This window comes from Gymnoscopelus braueri (assembly GCF_963280865.1).
Source record: "Gymnoscopelus braueri genome assembly, chromosome: 11".
NCBI classification, from domain to species: domain Eukaryota; kingdom Metazoa; phylum Chordata; class Actinopteri; order Myctophiformes; family Myctophidae; genus Gymnoscopelus; species Gymnoscopelus braueri.
Genome location: NC_137613.1, coordinates 14546450 through 14569579, shown reverse-complemented (window position 1 = coordinate 14569579; position 23130 = coordinate 14546450). Strand labels below are relative to the sequence as shown.

At 38.5% G+C, this 23130-nt stretch overlaps 1 protein-coding gene across 1 annotated transcript; it reads left to right on the top strand.

The window, feature by feature from the left end:
- The first annotated feature begins 5487 nt into the window (after positions 1-5487).
- Positions 5488-11114, top strand: LOC308094982 (uncharacterized protein). Its single transcript, XM_080441818.1, has 5 exons — positions 5488-5543; positions 6428-6514; positions 6989-7071; positions 7610-7810; positions 10673-11114. The coding sequence occupies exons 2-4, from the start codon at positions 6445-6447 to the stop codon at positions 7790-7792; spliced, it is 336 nt and encodes a 111-aa protein (XP_080297944.1). The 5' UTR covers positions 5488-5543; positions 6428-6444; the 3' UTR covers positions 7793-7810; positions 10673-11114.
- The last annotated feature ends 12016 nt before the right edge of the window (positions 11115-23130 follow it).

Genomic DNA, 23130 nt, shown 5'->3' with positions numbered 1-23130 from the left:
GTGTGAATTCCCAGATGTAGGCCTACTGTCATCTCTCTCTGTGTTTTCATAGGACATTGTGAAAAGGTAGGTTTTGGACCAATGCTACAGTACACTGTAACAAGGCTCTGTCACTGAAATAAACTCTAATTTAACTTTCATTTAATTAAACAATGTATGAAACAGACCAGTTGTTATGACTCTGCCAGTTGAACCGTTTACTTTTCCACTTTTACATGTGTCTCCACTTTCAATAATAAAAGCATCCAACTCTGTTCAGGTTTCATAGTTGTTAGACAGTCATTCATCCAAAACAAATATAGAATGACTGTGCTCACTGCTTGACCATTTTTGCAAAAGAAAGTGTGACCCCACCCCCCATAATAAAGGGATATTCACCCCCCATCTCTCTTGTTATTTATCCCATGTCTTAATGCATCATAAACATACTTATAAGGCATCATAATCTGCTTATAACACAGTATAATTATAGCTATGAGAACACATGAATACTAATAGTGCTTTATAACAATAACAAAGCATTGTATAATGACATAAGGTCACTTGTTATAATATTTCATAATTGCTGGACACTCAGACATTTTTCTTTTCAAGGATCATATGGTATTATAATCGCCATAGTATTAATACATAATGATAATGTGGTCATTAGGTGTAAAGTTTGAAGTAATTACATTTCTGAAGGTGTAGGCAGAAACCTTTTGTGTTGTTCTTGCACATATTATGTAATGCTATTTATTCTACTTTACTTTAGAATAAGGATGCTGGGGTTCAAGTGGTTGAATCAGTTACTGGTTAACAGGTGGTGTGGGGTTAAAGATGCTATTTGTTGTGACACTATGGCAGCAACATTGCAAATGGTCATAACTCGGTGACCATTGCTCTGATCAGCGCAATAAAGGACTAGCAATATAAATCTGCAAAGTAACTAGCAACTAAAGCTGACAATTTATGTAAACGCGTACATTTGTTTGATAGTTATTGTTTTCATAATTTTACATTTGAATTAAAATATTTTTGGCAAACTATCCACCACTGTCTAAAGCTGAACAGGTAACATCAACATCATCTGTGCTTATTTCTTCACATTTTGCAGTTTTGGGTCAGACTTCAGCTTCCCTCTTGTGGCCTCAAGGTGAAACTACATGACTCCTGTTTCACTCTGGTATCCATAACAACAGTTCAATAATAGATACGTCTATAAACATTCTACACAAAGTCGAAGTCCAACTACAGATCCACTGAAGCTGTGAGAATCTCAACGCGTCGCAATCCCACGCGCTGTGCAATAGAGCACCGAAGTCCTGACGTGACTCGTTCATCCCCAGGTTTGCGGAAGTAATTTCTCTATGGAGAATAACGTTGGGTCATCTTAGAATCGTCTCATATAAGAATTGTGGTCCAAAAATAAACGCCGCGTGTCGGCGTTATTGTCAGGGAGGAGGTTCTTTATCGTTTATGATAGTCAGTCACTTATATTTGATACAGTCTGTTTCTGGCGAAAATGTAACTAATTCGGCGGAAGTAACATTATCGTTTTCTCACCGTCAGTTGATGCTTCATATCCATAAGAGTCAACACGCCGGGGTCATTTGTTTATTTTTGGAACACAGTTCTTATTTGACGCGATATTAAATACGTCTATGGGATTCAGAACGGGGGTGGAAAACTGCGAACCAGGTAGACAAACAAAGGATGTGTAAATGACGTCAGACTTCGGCGGTCTATACCAGCCCTTCTAGTTACACACCTCCTCCACCAGGCGGCGAAAGGCAACACTGCCTTGATCCTTTGTTGCTCATACTTGTAACAAGTTGACCAGGAAATAAAATGCTTGTAGTTGTTTATTTGCAACGTAATGGTGGAAATTGGATCATCAATGTTCACTTGGTGAAAAATGTTGCATAAAGGAGGTATAATATGTGAAATGGAGTCTGTACGGCTGTCGATAAATGATCACCTGACGTCGGTGGGAGAGGAGATATTGTGTGTTTTGGAAAAACAGCGTGGTGTTGATGTTTGTAGTGTGAAGCTTAACGTCAAAGTGTTTGTGTTGGAGCGCCTCAGTGCGGCTGCAGAGTTCATGTGCAACCTCTTCCAGAGAGAGATAGAGACACTAGAAATTCTGCTGGAGAAACAAAACAAACTGCTGGATGTGATTTTACAGCCAAACATCAAACTACACAGAGCAGGTTGGTTCACGCTTCAGAAACACATGTTTTCATTAAGTTCAACACTGTGGTGCTGATGTAGCCATAGAATGGATGTGATATTAGATACATTTCATGTATTCCATAATATACACAGTCATAGATCACTCATAGACTGTAATAGTCCTCAGTTCTCAAACTGGGGTCCAGGGACCCCCTGTGGTCCTTGAAGAGGTTCCTGGGGGTCCCCAGTAAAATTAGTTAATATATAGCATCACAATCAGTTCAACCACATTAACCCTGTTTTATACTTTGGTTTTTCAGTCCCCGTCATGAGCTTTGTAGATCTGGATTTTTGAAAATCTGGCACATAATATTTCATCAATTTGGGGGTCCTTGACATGAAAATGTGTGAGAACCACTTCTCTGGTGTGTGCCCCATACCATACACTGTATTTGCTCACTGTTGGAGATGTGGTCCGTGGGAAAGTGGAGATATTCTACTAAATACACATTTTATACCAGAACCTTAAAATGTATATATCTCAATTTGTAAATTCCTTATTGGGTGAGTACAAACAGAGCTCTCCAACAAGCTCTCCTGTTAATGCCACCGCGATGACTCAACAACACAGAAGGGAGAGATCTATGGCTGTGTATATGGAATGGAATCCATGAAATGTACTGTATGTAATATCACAGCCCTGCTGAAAAAACCAGCACAAACCAGCTTATGGTGGTTGCTGGTTTTAGCTGGTTTTAGCTGGTATTAGCTGGTCTTAGCTGGTCTTAAGCTGGTTTAGATGGCATACCAGGCTGGACAAGCTGGTCAGGCTGGTCAGGCTGGTTTGCCAGTGTAGTTGGTTAGCTGGTCACTAAGCTGGATTCTGCTGGTCTTTGCTGGTCAGCCAGCTGGCTGGCTGGACTGACCAGCAAAGCCAAGCTGGTAGCTGGTCTTTGCTGGTCAAATGGGTGGACTGCCCAGCAAAGACCAGCTTACCAGCTAGACTTAGCTGGTCAGATGGCTGGACACTGGACAGACCAGCAAAGACCAGCTTAGCAGCTGGTCAAGTTTGGTTAGATCAGTGGTTCTCAACATGTGGATCGGGACTCCCAGGGGGGTCCCCACGTGATTTGGGGGTGGTCCCCAGATGACAGTGAAGTGATAATTTAAGGACCTTTAAGACCTTTTTAGTACCTAAAAAAACCACCATTACTGCATCAAAAGTAATCAACAAACTATACTATAAAAAAATGTCAAACATTGGCCAAATTGTCTAACAATAATAATAATATAAGAAAACATTTTGAAAATAGCAGATCTACAAGCTCACAACACCTTCCTTGCGAGGCGTTGTGAGCTTGAAGATCTGCTATTTTCACAATAGAGTCAAACTAAACGTAATGCATCAACTCCTACATTCCAAGTGCTTTAAGGGTGGGGGGTCCCCAGTTCAAATATGATTATTTTGGGACGTCGCGGCCTGAAAGGGTTGAGGACCACTGGGTTAGATCACGTGTGTGTTTCCCAAAACAGTGGGTCGGGGCCCATTTGTGGGTCATGTACACATCACGAGGAAAGATCCTTTTTTTTGTTTCCTACAAAAATATATTACTATATTATTTCAAAACATTTCCCACCCAAAAATCTAAAATCTTCATCAATAAAAAAACAAATAAATACAAAATCTAAGAAATTCCATCAATTAATAAAAAAAAGCATGCAGTGAAAATAGCAGATCTACAAGCGTTGTGAGCTTGCAGATCTGCTATTTTAACTAGTTTGGATCCCGGGGAGACATCATACCTGCCATTAGACTGTGAAGATTTTCTTCTGTTACAATTGCCCCCCCCCCCCAGTATATACAGTATATTTTATTGTATTGTATTGTATTGTATTGTATTGTATTGTATTGTATTGTATTGTATTGTATTGTATTGCATTGTATTTTACTTTACATTTCTTGTCCTTTGCTTGTGATGTGACATAAATATTATATTTAATAATAATAATAATAATAATAATAATAATAATAATAATAATAATAATAATAATAATAATAATAATGTATTATTATTATCATGACAACATTCATCCAAACTTATTTACTTAATTTCGCAATTGGCAAATAACATGCTAGTTTGATTCTAAATAACACTTTTTTTTGCTATGGTTACCAAAATGAACAGATCTACAGATCTACATCTTGTCGCAATTTGACGTGTTGTGAGCTTGTACATCTGTTTTTACAGAGAAGTGGGCCCTTTATGGGCCCTGAGCAGTGTTGCCATATCTGCTTATTATAAGTGACTTTGGTCTTGTTTTTCTGTAAAGTTGCTTGTAAATATTAGTGAAATATTTCACTTATTATTTTTGAAAATAGCAGATCTACAAGCTCACAATGTGTTGCAAATGCGACGCACTGTGAGCTTGTAGATCGGCTATTTTCAAATAGGTTTAAAGTGCAAATGTCGCTTCTTTTGGGCTTAATTTTTTTCACAGACCTGGCTGCTTATTTCTCTCACAAAATCTGGCAACACTGTCTCAGCAGGCTCGCGACTCTTGAACTCTATGCTCGCGACCGCTCGAGATGCGCGGGGAGAACGAATGCTGTCTGACTCGAGCTGCCTGCAGGCTGGAGCTCTCACTTCAATAGAAAGTTAGATAAATTGCGTTGCTTTGGATTCATCAAAAATAATTATAAACCGGCTTCAGAGAAGATAAAAGAAAGAAGAAGAAGTGGCGGACATTTTAGGTGAGTGTTGACAGTCACACACAGAAATACTATTTATGTAGGCTTTTTAGCCTACTATTACTGTATTGATAATTAAGTGCGTAGGCTGCTGTGTTCGAAGTCAATCACAAGTGACTCATGTCATGACCCAACTCTACACATTGTTTAGTTATTTAATTTGTCTTGATAAAGGGATTATGACAATAATTACAATAAATTATAGTGGGAATATACAATATAATTTATACTATAGGCCACTACTGCTTGCCTGTGTGCCGCTCAAAACTAAATTCAGAATATGACGTCTGTGTGTGTGTGTGTGTGTGTGTGTGTGTGTGTGTGTGTGTGTGTGTGTGTGTGTGTGTGTGTGTGTGTGTGTGTGGACACACGCTTTCAGTGATGAAGCTACAGAGTGTTTTAATATCCCGTGAACTCTGAACATTAATGATTCCCTTGTCTGTCTGTCTGTCTGTCTGTCTGTCTGTCTGTCTGTCTGTCTGTCTGTCTGTTATTATTACACATTTCTTTGGCTGCAGTGGCCAAAATGAATGGTTTGCAGCCCTACTAAAAGAGAAAAAGGAACCCAGAGAGAAACATTATGTGTTATGCCCCCCCCCTCCCCCCCCCCCTCCCACAAAGAGAAGAAAACAGTTTGAAGGTAAAGTGATATTGTTTTGTTAAATGTTAAAGTAATCATTGCTTGTTCAGTAACAGGGGTCTCCCAGACTCTCCACCTCTTTAGTAAGCCGAAAATGCATTTCCAGGAATACCAAATTTAACCAATCAGAACTCATACAGGATACAGGATAAATAAGTTACAATTGGAAGTGATGACACAAAGAAGTGGGCATACAAAATTTGAACCCATTTAGACCAGGAACGCATCTGTGTAATTGTTTTGATTTCTTTGGCTAGACCTTTGGCTTCAAAAATAGCAGATCTACAAGCTCATAGCGCGACACCGAGTGGCGCGCTATGAGCATGTAGATCTGCTATTTTTGAAAATCTTTGAATATATATGTTTTAAAGTGAACATTTGTACCTCAAATCTTTTTCCTTTTATGTTCAAAAAACTTTTAGGATTTAGAGAGCATTTTTAGAATCGGCCCCAGGTCTTAATGGGTTAAAGCTGCACTATGTAACTTTCCTCTTCTATCCCGGATTTGAACCCGGTTTCCTGAGCAAGTGCTGTAACCTTTTACCATTGAGCTAATAGAGCCTGCCTGCTTGCTCAGGTGATACATTGAATCTTGACCATCAGATCAAAATTCATGTCAGATCCTGTGTCTAGGTGAGACATGACCTTTGACACTATCTAAATGTCTCAATAGAAGAGCAGGGAGACTAAATACAACCACCCCAATTATATAAGTTATATTGTATTATTTGTATTAACATACTCTAACATACAGATTGTATAAGTTATATTGTATTAATATACTCTACGATACAGGTTGCATAAAATTACATTTTATTCCACTTTAACTTTCTAACAAAAAACATCTTGTTTTATCCAAAATATATTACTTGCACTACCTTTAGACGCTATCCACGACGAAATGTCAAGTACAGTCATACCCAGAAGAAGGCCAAAGAGTTGGAGCTGGACCTACAGCATCTTAAAACTAAGTAAGCAATGACTAATGTTAACGAAACAGTTGCATGAGTTTGCTCTTCTCTTTTTGTATATATCGATATGTTGGTTATTTGTTCTCATGTTCTTTTTTACTTAGATCTTGACCACAAATATTAAAAAACATTATATAGAAAGCATGTTAAATGGAGTGGACAGATGCTAGGCTCATTATTAAACTGGTATCCTACTAAGGCATACATCAATTCAGTTTTTATTTTTTATTTTTCCGTACCCTGTTCATGCTTTAAGATGCAACAAATTAGAGATTGCAAAACAGAAACTGGAGGAAGGGCCCCAATATAGCTCTGCAGCAAAGCCTGACATCCCTGCTGCAGATAAGCAAACCAGTGACAGCATAGGTGTGTTTAGACAGTGATACTGTTCTACGGAAAATGGTGACAATGTGTACAATATAAGTACTGTGATACTGCCAAAAGGAGCTTAAATATGATTCTCTACATTTTCAGTTGCAACTTCCTCCGTTTCCTCTTCCCCCGAGTCAGACGATTTGGCATCGACACCTGGGATGTTTGACGGCAACGGTGACAAGGTATTGAAGAAACATACTGTGTAGGACAGTGGTTCTTAAAAGTGGGGTTCCACAGTGTCCCCAGCTAAATAAGAAACAGTTATCATTTCAAAAATAGGCAACGTGTCATGATGCATCGTGAGCTTGTAGATCAGCTATGTTTTGCTATTTTTGAACTATTTTTGAACAGTTTTGCCTATGGCATGAACAAAATAGGGATGCCGGGTGGAAAAGGTTAATTTCACTACTATTTTACCAGCTAGAATGTAATCCAATGACAATGTACTGTATAAGAATTACTTCAACTCTCCCCACCTACAGTATAGACAGTTGTAGAATTCTGTACTAAATGTAATCCAACAATTAACATCTTCTCTATTGGAGGTCCATGGCACCAACTCTTTTCTAAATGGGTCCACATTTGGGGGTCCTTGAAAATGTAATTTCTTTACAGTAAATTCTGTTTGAAGTGGGCCTGCTTTTGTCAAAAATGAGTCTGAAATGTCATGGTAAAATGTTTTTTAATTTCTAAAACATGTGTTGTTTTCTTCTGTTTCAGGTCCACATTGGCTCTGGTGTGTGGCTCGAAAAGGAGATCTGGAAGATGGTGGCAGCAAACACCAAGGACTCCCTGTTCATGAAGGAGCTTGCTGTTGCCATTTGGGGGACAACAACCCTGAAGACCATGCAGGAGCCTTACAAAGAATGCCCCACTAGCAAGGGGGAGGCCAAACCCCCCTGACCGCAGGACTCAGAAGAGGTATGTTTACTGAGGGGTGGGGGGGTTCATTATGACTTGATCTCATAATTCAATCTGCTCTGTGCATGACTGTAGTTCTCTTTTCCAGAAGGTGGAATTCCCGTTAGCGTTACCTGTTCAGTTTTTCATACCTTCATTTGGTTGTCTCAGCAGCATACTGTTTCAACCAGAAACACATATGGAGATGTTGGTTGTAGCCAATCAAATGAAGCTATGAAAAACTGATCGGGAAACGGGAATGTCACCTTCTGGAAAAGAGATTATATTAAGCTTATTAATCAATCATAAAAGAAAATACTCTATTGTAATAAAATCGATTTTATGGCTGAAAGAAATGCCGATCTACAAGCTTGCAACTCGTTGGACGTGTTGTGAGCTTGTAGATCAAAAAAGTAATCAATAGAATAATCGCAAGTAGAATAATTGGTAGTGGCAGCTAAGGCTGAACGATTAATCGTTTTCAAACCGAAATCGCGATTTGAAACCAGGCGATTAGCTAATCGCAAAGGCCGCGATTTTTTTATTTTATCATAATAAATCATTTTAATATTCATATTAATCCCAGAGCACCCGCGGGACTTGTGTCATTCTCTCCAGAGTGGCTGCCTGCCTCTCTCAACAGGGAGCGAGAGGGCAGCGAGCCCCCCACCCCCTCTCTCTCTCGCTCTGTCCCTCTCTCGCTCTGTCCCTCTCTAAGAGTTAGGTCTCCGTCGGAACGGCCGTGTTGCGCAAATCCCTGATGCCGCGCGTAGCGGTAAAACATTATTTTCGGTGCGACACAAGTACGGTAGTGTAGTAGTAGTGTTGCTCCTATCTATGTTTGTTTCTGTAAGTGTAACTTATATTTTTCCCATCATTATTAAACTATTACTGTTGGATTCTGTGATTCAATGTAAACAATACGATAGAAAGCACTTCCTGGTCAGTGTTGCCAGGTTTTGTGAGAGAAATAAGCAACCCTGTCTATGAAAACAAGCCCAAAAGAAGCGACTATGAACTGAATCTTTGTCACTTATGTTATGTACAGTGGTGGAAAAAGTACTCAAATGTTGTACTTAAGTAAAAGTATCAATACTGCAATGTAGAAGTACTCTGTTACAAGTAAAAATTGAAAATGTACTTGAATAAAAGTACAAAAGTATTGGTATCAAAATGTACTTAAAGTACCAAAAGTAAAAGTACTAATGTTTGAAAATAGCAGATCTACAAGCTCACAACGCGTCGCATCACGGCGCGTTGTGAGCTTGTAGATCTGCTATTTTCAAATAACCTAGGTATAAAATAGGGCCAAAGTGGTTAATGTAGGTTTTACAATATTATAATTTATATCTGAAAAGTAACTAGTCACTAAAGTTTTCAAATAATTGTAGTGGAGTAAAAGTACAATATTTGCCTCTGAGATGTAGTGGAGTAGAAGTTAAAGTATTGGAAATTAGAAATACTCAAGTAAAGTACAAATACAGTACTTAAGTAAATGTACTTAGTTACTTTCCACCACTGCGTTATGTATTCGAGTTTTTCACTTCCAAGTAGTAGTAGTAATACAATGTACAGTAGGAGAGGACTTTGCCTTGTGAGACAAAAAAGTGTTACATTTTAGTTGAATGTTAATCTACATAAGCTAAATACTGGATATCAGTAAATATGCTTCTTTAGCCATAAGTGAAATACCTACTTATTTCACTGCTGTGAATTGTTTACACAAAAAAGGTAATTATTTGTTTAATTTAATTTTTATTTATTGAACTTCATTTCAGAAAAAGCTTCTCTTCTTGAGCCATAAGTTAATGACTTAACAAGTTCAATGTTGGGTTGTTTACAAAAATAAGCTATTTCTATTCCAGCTAAATGTTTAAATATATACATGGGAAAAAAAGTACTTGGAAGATACATGTTGGAAGCAATGAAGCAATTCATATCTTTTACTTCTCATCCTTATTTATTAGAATCTAGAACAGTAAATAAATGGTATGCCATTTGGTAATGTTCCATTACTTCCAATTACTTTTTAAATGTACACAGTGAATACTAAACTGAAGCTTGACTTAAAAAAATGTTAAAGATTTTTTTTTTTTTTAAGAAAATTTGAAAAATCGCAATCAAATCGCAATCGCAATATCAGTCAGAAAAATCGCAATTAGATTTTTTCCCAAAATCGTTCAGCCCTAGTGGCAGCCCTACATGCATGTTTGGCAGGGGTAGCTTTTTCCCCCAAATTGTTGTTGTCCATTGTAGCCATCTGACTTATTGCCTGCCCACTGTCCACCCACCTTTTTCATTCAAATGCATGTTTTCTAACTGAACTGAAACACGGGGTTAAAAAAACACTTCACCCCATTTTCAACTCATCTTCATATAATTGGTCCTCACTAATACACATTTTAAGATGGCACCATTTATGTCTACTCACTCTGTGTTTCGTTGATAGGTCGTGGACAGTTTAGAAATCTGCCTACCTTTGACATCATCGGTAGGCAGGTTTGGTCATTTAGAACAACTTTATTTGTTCATTATTAATGCAAGAACAATGGCTTCTACTTCTGCATTCAAACTTTCCAGGTAGAGACACACTGTAGTTTCTATTAGCTTGGAATCTCCATTGGTGATGTCACTGGTAGGCAGGTTTCTGAACTGTCCACATTCCACCAATGAGTGGCAGAACGAGTAGACAGAAATGGTGCCATTGTATAATGAACATTAGCGAGGATCAGTTAGTTATATGAAGATAAGGTTGAAAATGGGTGAAGTTTAAGTTACTTTAAGTTTTTCTCAAAACATCACAATTCATTTAACTCACCCCATGCAGTATATTGCTAATTATATTTGTTTTATTGTTGGGGGTTCTTGTTTGTTTTCTTTCAGACTGTTTCCATTGGTGGCTGCAGGGGCAGAACATTCTCACAAAGAGGAAGGCCATGGACCATGGCCAGGACATCAATAGAAAGGACAAGAAATTGTGTGTCTGTGTAGGGGGGGGTTGATATGGGGGTAATGCTTTATAGCGCCACCAGCAGGCCGATTTTTGCAAGACACATTTTTGGCTGCAACTTTACAGATGTTTTCCAAACATCACACACATCGGTATACAGTATCTCCATAGTCATGTAATCAAGACGGATCTGTCCGATTTTTCATATTCTCTCACTCTTTTCCAGTCATTTGAACACTGTGTGTGTGTTAGTGTGTTCCTCAGGTTGAAGTTCATGTATTTATGTGTTTATTTATACATTTATTTGTTATTTAAATGTTGTTTTTGAGGGTTTTTTATAAGTGTTTAATAAATTATTGTTATGTATGAAATTGATACATGATTATTTATGACTTTGTGGATTTTGCTCACTTTTATATAGGCTACTGTAGGCTACTGTTTTTTAAATATACCACGTGCTGTGGGCACCTGGCTGAAATTCACCATGATCATGCATCCTCTCCAGCAAAGTTGGTCACTGCATATCCAGAATACACCTGAATACACATAAATACCAGATAGCAGCTTAAACCAGCTTAAACCAGCTACCAGCTAAACCATCATAAATACCAGCTACCAGCTTAAACCAGCTAAACCATCATAAATACCAGCTACCAGCTTAAACCAGCTAAACCATCAAAAATACCAGCTACCAGCTTAAACCAGCTAAACCATCAAAAATACCAGCTACCAGCTTAAACCAGCTAAACCATCATAAATACCAGCTACCAGCTTAAACCAGCTAAACCATCAAAAATACCAGCTACCAGCTTAAACCAGCTACCAGTTTAAACCAGCAAAACCTACCACCTTAAGCTGGTCAACCACCAAGACCAGCTTAAGGTGTGTTTTGGACGTCCAAAACACACCTTAAGGTGGTCAACCACCAAGACCAGCTAAAACCAGCTGGTCCAGCTTAGGCTGGTCTAAGCTGGTTTTTTCAGCAGGGAGCCCCTCTAGGGCTAGTGCTGATGCTACCTCATCTGTCCTCCTTCTGTCTGTGTGTAAAGAGGTTTCCTCTGAACCACAACCTCCACAACATGAGGAGAGGAGCCCCAGTCTGGTCCAGGAGGAACCACAACCTCCACAGATTAAAGAGGAACAGGATGAGGAGGCTGACGCGTTGACATTACTACATAATAAGACCTGGTGCAACACTCTCTCAGGTAAAAACAAATACAAATAATAAATGTATAAGTACTTATCTAACAAGACTAAAACAAATCAGCCTATAGAGGCTGCTAGGTCAGATGGGTGTAGGTTCAGAAACAAAGTCAAGTTTACATTTCAAGGTGTTTATTGTATGTATACAGTATGTCCGTGCCTGTTTAAATAACTGGTACCCAAAGGAGAACTTTAGAACTTTCCCATGTTCTAAATTTGGGTGATTCTTCTGTTTTTATGAACTCTTCTGAACCGTGCACCAGGTAAAGAAGCTACTTGTTGACACTTGAGTTGTGCACACAATTTCAAGTCACCTCAGACAATTATTACACCTTGATTGCAGGGTGATTTTTAGATAATCACAATTATTTTTGAATAATCACCATAAAAAAGCCATCATCGTTCCCGTGTCGAAAAATGTTAATACCTTTTCAAACATTTAAAAAATACAGGAAATAGCTGATCTACAAGCCCACAAGAGCTTGTAGATTTCCAGTATTTCAACATTTTTGAAAGTATAAAATTATTAAAGGTAGGCTTGATATTTTAGTGATTTTTTAAAATAAGAATAAGTGTTAAATAGCTCTATATTCTGATAGCACTCATTGCTATATAGCATGTCTGTTCAGTAACATGGGTCTCCCTGTATCTCCAGCTCTTTAGTAAACAGAAAATGCATTTTCAAGGCAGGATACAAATTTTATCCTGAAAATGTATTTTATTTATAAGAACTGGAGAGACCCCTGTTACTGAAAAACCTCTATAGCAATGATTACTATCACAATATATTGGTTGAACCTTTTAACAAAACAAAAACGTTTTATTTTTACCCAAATCTATCAAATACCCTACCTTTAAGTATGGCCTATTTTGTCCTCAGTAAAAAATATATATATATATATTTTGGTCCTGGTCATTGTCAGTCATTTTATAGTTATTTGTTATCTGCCTTGTGCAATTTTTGCATATGAAATCTTAAAATTCGAAGATTGTTTTTTTAATTTATACTGCATGTTCCAATGTGCAATGTCAAAAGCATAACTAAAGCGTTAATTGCAATTATTTGTATGACAATTAATCTTCCAACAAAAACATCATGAGTAGGCTCGCGGATCTGACCACAACTGTGTGCATCTCATCCCTGTATATCGCACAGTGCTGAAAAGGGAAAAGGTACAGACTATCCGGGTAAAGGACTGGAGGAATGACGATGCCTGTCTGTCTCTACAGGGTTGTCTGGACTGCACTGATTGGGATATGTTTAAAGAGTCATGTAATGACATTGATGAACTTACTGATGTTATATCGTCAGTGTCCAGCCGGGACCAGCTAACTCCATTTAAAAAAAAATCCCCCCATAAATCAACGCTATTGAACCCCCTCTACATCTGTGTAATTATTTTTTAAATAATAACATATGAAAAGTATTAAAAAGCGCCTCTGACGAAAACTCCTAACTCCATTGGACCCTCAAACTGTCCGTCAAAAACAAACAACTCCCCCCTCCTCTTAGGCTCTCAGAAAAGCTCTGCTCTGTATGAGGCAGACAGGGAGAAGATTTTTCAATGCTTTTGGGAGAACATAAACTGGGAAGAGAAGAGAATGTATGTGCAAGGTTTGATAGATGTCACCCCAGTAAAGAGGAGAAGGGTGTCTTCACAAAGGTCATCTGCTCGTGTTTTCTTTTTAAATGTTAATGGACAGAGAGGAGTTTGTTTCAAACATCTCCAAGAGCTCAAGGAGATCATGCCAAAAGACTTTCACAGCTTTTATGACAATCTAAAGCACTAAGAAACACCCACCACACACACGCAACACACAACACACAACAGTGTGATAATAAAACTTGATAGGTATATGATAGGTAAATTCAACTGTGGTTGTTATTTTTAGTGCAGTAGGCTACAGATTTGATAGGCTACAGATTCTATTTTTCATGAATGTATTTTGTATTTATATGCCATTTATTTATTGTTGATGTGCCATGATTGCTTTTGTTAAATACATGATTGAGTATTGAGGCAGAATTGTTTGTTGCACTCAACTGTAGAAGAACAACAGTGGTAACAGTTAGATCCATGGTTGTTTACAATGCATGTTAAAATAAAAGTTGTTTAAGTACAGAATTCAGCTTGATCTATACTTAGTATATGAGGATGGCGCTCACCATAAATAGCTGATCTCCAAGCTCACAATGCGTTGTGATGTGTTGTGAGCTTTGAGATCCATTGCCAGCTGTTCTTATCAATGATGGACAAAACCTCCTAACTCCACTTGCGCTGGATTTGTGTTTGGACAAAACACCTAACTCCACTTGAGCTGGATTTGGGTAAAGTGGTGATAATATACATAATATACATTATATATATAATGACACATGTAAGTATCTGATAATATATAAAGTCACAATACCAAGTTTGATGAGGCAGTATTGCTTTGTTTTAAAAATATAAGGTTTTCTTCATTTTCAGAAAAATTTATATTTTGTTTTTCATTTCCTGAACTATTATCATTTTGGATTTAGCTGGTTCCGGCCGGACAGCAGAGATATATAGCTGGATATCCTATTGTGAGAATACGGTGATCCCTGTAAAACTGTTAAGAAGTATCCTAACAGCAAGCCATGGGTATCTAAGTCGCTTAAAGGGTTATTGCACAAAAAGGAAAAGGCATTTAAAGAGGGGAACCTTATAGAGATGCGCAATATAGAGAAAGAGATCAAACGAGAAATTAGGGCTGGAAAAATGAGGTATAAAGACAAAATAGAAAATCTGCTCAGGATGAATAATGTGGGCTCTGCCTGGAGTAGTATGAAAACTATTGTAGGACTTAAAGAAGAGGGTAGGACTAACATACAGCTTAGTGGCTATAATTCAGATCTGCCCAGAGGAATTTAATGAGTTCTATCCCAGATTTGATGTGCATGATTTCAAAGAGCAACATTCTGAGTTTAGGAAGGGGTTGGTGAAGTCCAAGGTTCATGATCTCTCCTTTGATGAACATAGTGTGATCATGCGTTTTAAAAGGTTTAAACCTAAGAAAAGTCCAGGCCCAGACAACATAGGTGACCGTCTGCTTACTGTCTGTGCAGAACAGCTAGGCCCTATTTTTGTTTTTCATTTTTTAGCTTTAATTTGCATACAGGACTAAGAGAGGAGTGTCGGATGCTACCATCACCTTATTGAACCTTCTATTTACACACCTGGAAGTTAGCAAGAAACGTGCTAGGCTGCTTTTTGTTGACTTCTCATCAGCCTTTAACACCATTCAGCCACACCTACTAGTTGGAAAATGAGTTAACAACTTTGGCTTAGATTCAGGTATTATTGGTTGAGCTCTTGATTTCCTCACAAACAGAACCCAGAGGGTACGGGTGAATGGGAAATTGCCTTGAGAACTAACATCATCCACCGGCTCACCCCAAGGTTGTGTACTTTCCCCACTCTTGTATATCCTGTATACTAATGATTGTAGGAGTCAACATGACATTGACAACAGACTGATTGTCAGTCTTCTGAGTGATAGTGAGGCTAGTCATGGCCCAGTTGTAGATGACTTTGTTTTCTGGTGTGAAGAGGCATTTCTACAACTTAATGTCACAAAGACTAAAGACATGTGCATTGATTTTAGACGATTGCCATCAGCTCCTCAGAGTAGTGTCATAAATGGCCAGACAGTGAATTTGGTAACCACTTATAAATATCTCGGCTCCATTATTGACAATCGCCTGAAATTTGATTTTAATACTGAAATGGTGTGTAAGAAAGGTCAGCAGTGCCTCTTCTGTTTAAGGAAGCTAGCCAAATTTCAGGTGGATAAGTCATTGATTATTTTGTTCTACAGAGCTTTCATAGAGTCTGTTATTTCCTTTGCTGCCATTTGTTGGTATGGAAACCTTGGCGTTAGAAAAATGCCCTTAACAGGGTTGTGAGGGGGGCTAGCAAGATTGTGGGGGTAGAATCCAGCTGTCTGAATCATATATATGACCAGCAGGTGCTTAAGAAAGATATATGGTTTGTTTACAGTGTAGATCCACCACACCTATGAAACAGAGGTGGTAACACTTAATGAAAACATTTTAAGTTAAAATATGTCATGGTTGCTTTTCCCTAGACGTCCAGCACCTCCCTATGTTTAGAGAGGTTTCCCTTGAAGAGGAGAGGAGTCCCAGTCTGATCCGGGAGGAACCAGAGCCTCCATACATTAAAGAAGAAACAGAGGAGCAACTTCAAAGACCAGAAGAGGTTAATAGGCCAATGCTGACATTACTAGCAGTGAAAAGTGAAAATGATGATGGCGAAAAGAGAGACACAGAGCCTCTAGCCAGCACCTCAACGGAACACATGAAAACACAAGCTGATGTAGAGGACTGTGGAGCATCACTACCAACTAGTGATGATCAGCACCTCTCTTCACACTGTTCTGAATCTGACATCACTGAAGACAGTGATGAATGGGAGACCAGTGTAGATCAGTCACTATTAAATACACTGAAGTCACACAAGACACAACATGTGGAAGGACAGCGATTGTCTTTGACAAACAAGATGTCCAAGGACCTCAAATCATCGAAAGAAACTCACTCCATGCGGAGTCACACAGGGAAGAAAAGTTTTAGTTGTACAGTCTGTGACAAACTGTTTACACTAAAGGGAAATCTGATGACGCATATGAGGACTCATAGAGGGGAAAAGCCATTTCTTTGTACAGTTTGTGGCCAAGGATATGTTGGAAAGGGAGACCTAAAATCACACATGAGGACTCATACAGGTGAAAAACCCTTTACATGTAAAGTTTGTAGAAAAAGCTTTGGTGACAGAAATAATCTAAAAAGACACATGATGACCCATACAGGGGAAAAAACCCTTTACATGTAAAGTTTGTAGCAAAGGATTTGTTCAGTCAAATAGTCTAAAAATGCACATGATGACTCATACAGGGGAAAAAACCTTTACATGTAAAGTTTGTAGCAAAGGATTTGTTCAGTCAAATAATCTAAAAACACACATGAGGACTCATACAGGGGAAAAACCCTTTACATGTAAAGTTTGTAGCAAAGGATTTGTTCAGTCAAATAGTCTAAAAAGACACATGAGGACTCATACAGGGGAAAACCCCTTTACTATGTAAAGTCAAATAGTCTAAAAATACACATGATGACCCGAAAAGCCATTTCTTTGTACAGTTTGTAGCCAAGGATATGTTCAAAAGGGACACCTAAAAACACACATGAGTACTCATACAGGGGAAAAACCCTTTACATGTAAAGTTTGTAGCAAAGGATTTTTTCAGCCAAATAGTCTAAAAATACACATGATGACCCATACAGGGGAAAAGCCATTTGCTTGTAAAGTTTGTAGCAAATGCTTTGGTTACAGAAATAATCTAAAAACACACATGAGGACTCATACAGGGGAAAAACCCTTTACATGTAATGTTTGTAGCAAAGGCTTTGTTCACTCAAATAGTCTAAAAATACACATGATGACTCATACAGGGGAAAAGCCATTTGCTTGTAAAGTTTGTAGCACAAGCTTAGGTGACAGAAATAATCTAAGAAGACACATGAGGACTCGTACTACAGGAGGAAAAAACTTTTAGTTGCAGTTTGTGACAAACATTTTTGAAAAAATATATATATATATATATTTTGAAGGACCAAGTCTACACCCACAACCACATAACGCTAGTAAACACAAAATGAAGTGTATGCCCGACAGACACACAGCAAACAACCTGGCAGCTAAACTAAATGATACGGTCGAGTCGTAGAAATACGTTTAGGTTTAGGCATAGTTTTACTGAGGTTAAGTTTAGGAATAAGGTTACATTTTGGCACCGTTTTAATGAGGTTACGTTTAGGATTAAGGTTAGGTTTACTGAGGTTACGGGGCGACTGTGTTTTGGGGCGACTGCAGTGCGGTGCGGGTGAGATTGGCTGCGTTTCAATCGGCTGTTAACATTAAACTATGAGAGAACAGGTGATATGGATTTGGGAGCGTAATTACAACACATTGGTCTTATTTTAAAACCGAAGGTTAAAGAGATTAATATAATAATAATAATACAAAGCTGGTCGTTGTGTCCACACGAGTCCATCCATTTCAAATGGATCCGACCGCGGCAATTGGAACTGATCCGACCCGTGCCCGAGGGACATGTCAATATTTTGGGTCTTCAGTTCCGGGTGGACCCGTGCTACCCTCTAATGCAAGGTACATTATTTTTTATGTATAAATAATCAATTAATCGGTAAGGCCTAACGGTAACCGGTTAAGAAAATGTCTCCATTTGGCCATCCCTAATATGTTGGGATGTGATGTATTGTTAGGTTGTAGGTCTGTTCTTTTGAAGCATGCATCCTCTCACAACATTATGGCACAACCTGTAGTGCAGGTCAGGGCAGGTTGCATATTCTATAAATAAACAAACACACTGTATACGTGTGTTTAAATCAATCATTGTTTCTGCCGTTTTACTCTCACTACTGCTGCTCTGTTGCTGCTCTGACTCCTTCACCTCAGACGATCAATAAAGGGTTAGGGTTCATCTGTATTACCTGAAGCTCCTTGGTGGTTGATGTCAATATTATATTATATCTGTAGGCTACAACCTGCAAAATTCATGGTGTGACAATTTTAGAGGCAAAGACTGGCCATGGTGTTTGGCGAGGAACTTCTGGGGTGTGTCAACTCCCAGATGTAGGTCTACTGTCATCTTGCTCTCTGTGTTTTCATAGGACAATGTGAAAATGTAGGTTTTGGACCAGTGCTACTGTACATTGTAACAAGGCTCTGGTCGTGTTACTGAAATAAATTCTAATTTAACTTTAATTTTATTCAACAATGCATGAAACAGACCAAATGACACTTTTAATAATGTTTGATATTTTTCCCTTTACCTCTTTCTGTCTAGTGTCTACCTCTCTCTCCCTATGTCCTCCCCTCCACACGCGCGCGCGCACGCGCTCACACACACACATTTGAAATATTTATTTATGTCCACATAAACAGAAGTACAAGATGTACGAAGGACATAAACACCGCCAGTGCAGTCAGATAATGGGAAAACAGCCAGTTACAAAGTGCATGTAAGGCAGAGCATTGTTACATACAAAACAAAAGATGGCATACTTGTCGAACACAGCGGACAACAATCATGGGTAAAGGAAACAACGCCTCCTCCAAATTGAGCGGCTTCCTATAATAGCTGATGTTGAGCAGTACCGTGCTAATTGTTTAGCCCTCCTTTTGGAGAGGCCGGCCATTTGAAGGCTCCTCACAACCAACTTGTGGCACGTGCCCTAGGCTTCCAAAGATAGAAAACAAAAGCTTACATCTGCAGCCTAGCTGAGAGATGGTCTGCTCTAGCTGATGATATTTTAGCACTTTGGTTAGGAAGGCTTCCTCTAAGCTGTAATCAAAAGTACAGCCGACCTCGAGAATGAACACCTCTCTATGGTTTTCATTAACAACAATGACATCAGGGGTATTAGCTAAAATGTTAGAGAACACAGAATCATCGTTACACAGGCTAAACATGCTCGGCTTCACAGCAGTAGAATCTAATAATAAAAGCATCCAACTCTGTTCATGTTTTGAATATATCATAGTTTGTGCTCACTGCTTGACCATTTTTGCAAAAGAAAGTGTGACCCCACCACCCATAATAAAGGGATATTCACCGCCCCCCCATCTCTCTTGTTATGCATCCCATGTCTATAATGCATTATAAACATACTTATAAGGCATTATAATCTTCTTATAACACAGTATAACTATAGCTATGAGGGGCGGCCATAGCTGAGTGGTTAGTGAGCCCGCCTAGGGAGCCAGAGGCCCTGGTTGCCCCAGGTACGATTCCAGGCCACGCCAGCATATGTGTCGATGAAATGAAATTTGTCCCTGAGCAAGACTCTTAACCCCTAATTGCTCACAGGCCCTCATTGGAAACAAGCCCGCAAGGACTTTCATGAATGTCCTGTTAAAAGGAATTATCCTTATCCTTATGAGAACTCATGAATACTAATAGTTCTTAATAACAATAACACATTAGAAAGCATTTTATAATGGCTTATAAGGTCACTTATTATAATATTTCATAATTACTGGACACTCACAGACATTTTTCTTTTCAAGGATCATGGCATTATAATTGCTATAGTATTAATACATAATGATAATGTGGTCATTAGGTGTAAAGTTTGAAGTAATTACATTTCTGAAGGTGTAGGCAGAAACCTTTTGTGTTGTTCTTGCATATATGTAATGCTATTTATTCTACTTTACTTAAAGCATCCAATGACCAGTGACTTATAATCACACTATAATGCATTATATTATAACAGTTGTAATGCATTGTAAAATTTTTACAATGTATTACAACTATGAGAGTTATTATGAAACAAGATACTGGCCAACAGAAAAGGTCTGTGAGTGACCTGCAATTATGAAGTAGTATGATACTTGACCTTATAAGTCATTATAAAAGGCTTTATAAGGTGATACAATTGCATTATGAGTACTTATGAGTCCTCATAACTGTACTTATACAGTTTTATAAGCCGATTACAATGACCTTATAAGTCATTATAAAATGCATTATAATGTGTTATGATTATTGTTATGAAGCATTAAAGACAAGTAGCATAGCATAGCAAGTGTTACCCAACAGGTTCTTCATGTATTATCATGACATTATAATACACCATAAAATACAAATGGCGTCTAACTTTTCAGCTGAGTGCTGCCGCCAATAGCTCAGCCATTCACTGGTCTGGCATTATGAAGCACCAACATCTGTGCCGTAATTCACATGATTACATTAGTTTTCATAATTAAATAACATTCTCCATTCATAACAAATTCTCTAAGCACTGCTGCTACTAGAGAACTAGAGAATCTCTTTGCCACAAATAGCAGATCTACAAGCTCACAATTTTTGGCTAATGTTCCCCCCAGAATAAGGATGCTGGGGTTCAAGTGGTTGAATCAGTTACTGGTTAACAGGCTGCGTGGGGTTAAAGATGCTATTTGTTGTGGCAGCTCAGGGGGAATGGAGGCAGGCCTGACAATAAAGTACAATAAAGTGACAATTTGGTGATTGTTGTTTCTTAAATCTGCTCTTTAGGACTCACCGTCAACACTGTTATTTTCAAGTGAATCAGATCAGACTTGTGTATTCAGACATTGCCAAAAATATCTACAAGTTCACAACTTGTTGCATTGTGAACTTGTATATTGGCTATTTCACAACAAAGTATTAATCCGACTTCAGTGTGTTCAGAGTGTCCAGACTGAGAAACATCTTTAGAAATCAGATTTGAATCAGATTTGAATCAAGAATCAGTTTCCATGTGGTTTTATGCTGTTCAGACTTGATCAAATAATTCTGGATAGGACAATAATCTGATTTGAGCTGCCAGTCTGGCCTTTTAGTGAGCAGAGAGACCAAGGACGGAGAAAACAGAGCAGCCTCATTACGTTGAAGGAAGTGATGACGTAGAAAGCTCATCTTCCACTCCAGATGGTTCCATATGTTTTCTTGCAATTTTACTATTTACAATTTAGGCATTTAGCAGACACTCAGTTGCAGAGCGATTTACAGTAAGCAAGGTAAACACATACACAGTGGTGGACAGTAACGGAGTAAATGTACTTGAGTACTGTACTTAAGTACTGATTCTGAGGATCTGTACTTTACTTGAGTATATTTTACTTTTACTCAAGTACATTTCTAGGAAAGCTGTAAAGTACTGAGCATGGGCGCTGATGACGTGGGGGCACCGGGGCAAGAGCCCCCACACTCAAATGATATAAAAAAATTAATTTAAAAAAAGCAGAGCTCTCTGAAGGTTCAAATGGTGGCCGCGACGGCCGGCCGCGAGAGAGATGCATTCAACGAGCCGGCCGTTAACACCCATAGAACAATAGCGCAGGAATGTAGGAATGTAACAACCCCACCCACTGGCACCCAGCACCTCAGCCCTTGTAAACCCGCGTCGCAAATCTGCTATTTTCAAATTGCCAAAGTATATATACTGTATAAGTGGTTTTGTAATAATAATCAAAATCTACAAAGTAACTATAGTAAATAAAGTTATCAAATAATTGTAGTGGAGTAAAAGTACAATATTTGTCTATATGTAGTGGAGTAGAAGTAACTATAGGCTACTACTAAAATAAGTACTTTTATTTAAGTAAAACATTTGAGGATGGGACACACTGAAGGATGGGTAGAGTGTTGTTAATGTTGTTTTATGGTCATTTAATGAATTAATTAAGCAAAAAAAAATGAATGCCCGCGACGCAGTGGGTGGCGGGGGGGGGGGGGGGGGGGGGAGTGGTGGTCAAGTTCAGCCCCCATGGTCGCGCACAAAAGTCAGCGCCCCTGGTACTGAGTGCTTTTAGGTTGGCTGTTTTTTTTTCTAAAATGCTATTGGCCACACTTCTGCTCTCACACTAACCGTGTTTCTGGCTTCTGTTTACTTCTACTTACTTCTACTTCTCCACCTCTGCACATATATCAAATGCGTAGAGACAGTGTAGTGCCTCAGTAATCTATGCTCATAGGTAAACCAAGTGCTTAGCATCGGTCTAGACAGTATAATAATATTAACAACAAAATAAATCTGTTTATTGAAACTATACAAACTATAGGATGCGAGGTCAACAAATGGACCTCGCATCTGTCTAAATAACATGCTATCTAAATGACATTTTAACCTTTTTAACACTTTTTTGCACCCTTTTAAGCATAAGATTGTACGGTCGGGTCGTCAAGGCTAGGTCAAGTGCTACGGGCTAAAGTGGAGTCTGAAGTGGTGAATCTTCAGATTATGGCAGAAAATTGGGAGTGAATCTGCATTCCTAACTGCAATGGGAGTTTGTTGCACAGTTTGCTTCTACAAATAGGTCGTCCCTTCTGAACAAAGAGAACTGCCAGTTGAAGAAAATAACATTTCACTTCTACCACCCTACCTACTTCCTGCTGTTTGTCTGGATGTCCATAAGATAAATTACTTGAGATAATGTAATAATACTAGTTTAATCTTACACTGAAATAGACCTTTTCACAGCAGCCACTTTGGCCTAAATAGTTGTGTAATGTTACATCCTGTAGGCCAACAAGTTTCACCAATGATACTAATTAAGGCTGTGTTTCATTCAAGTCAAACAAAGTCAGGGTG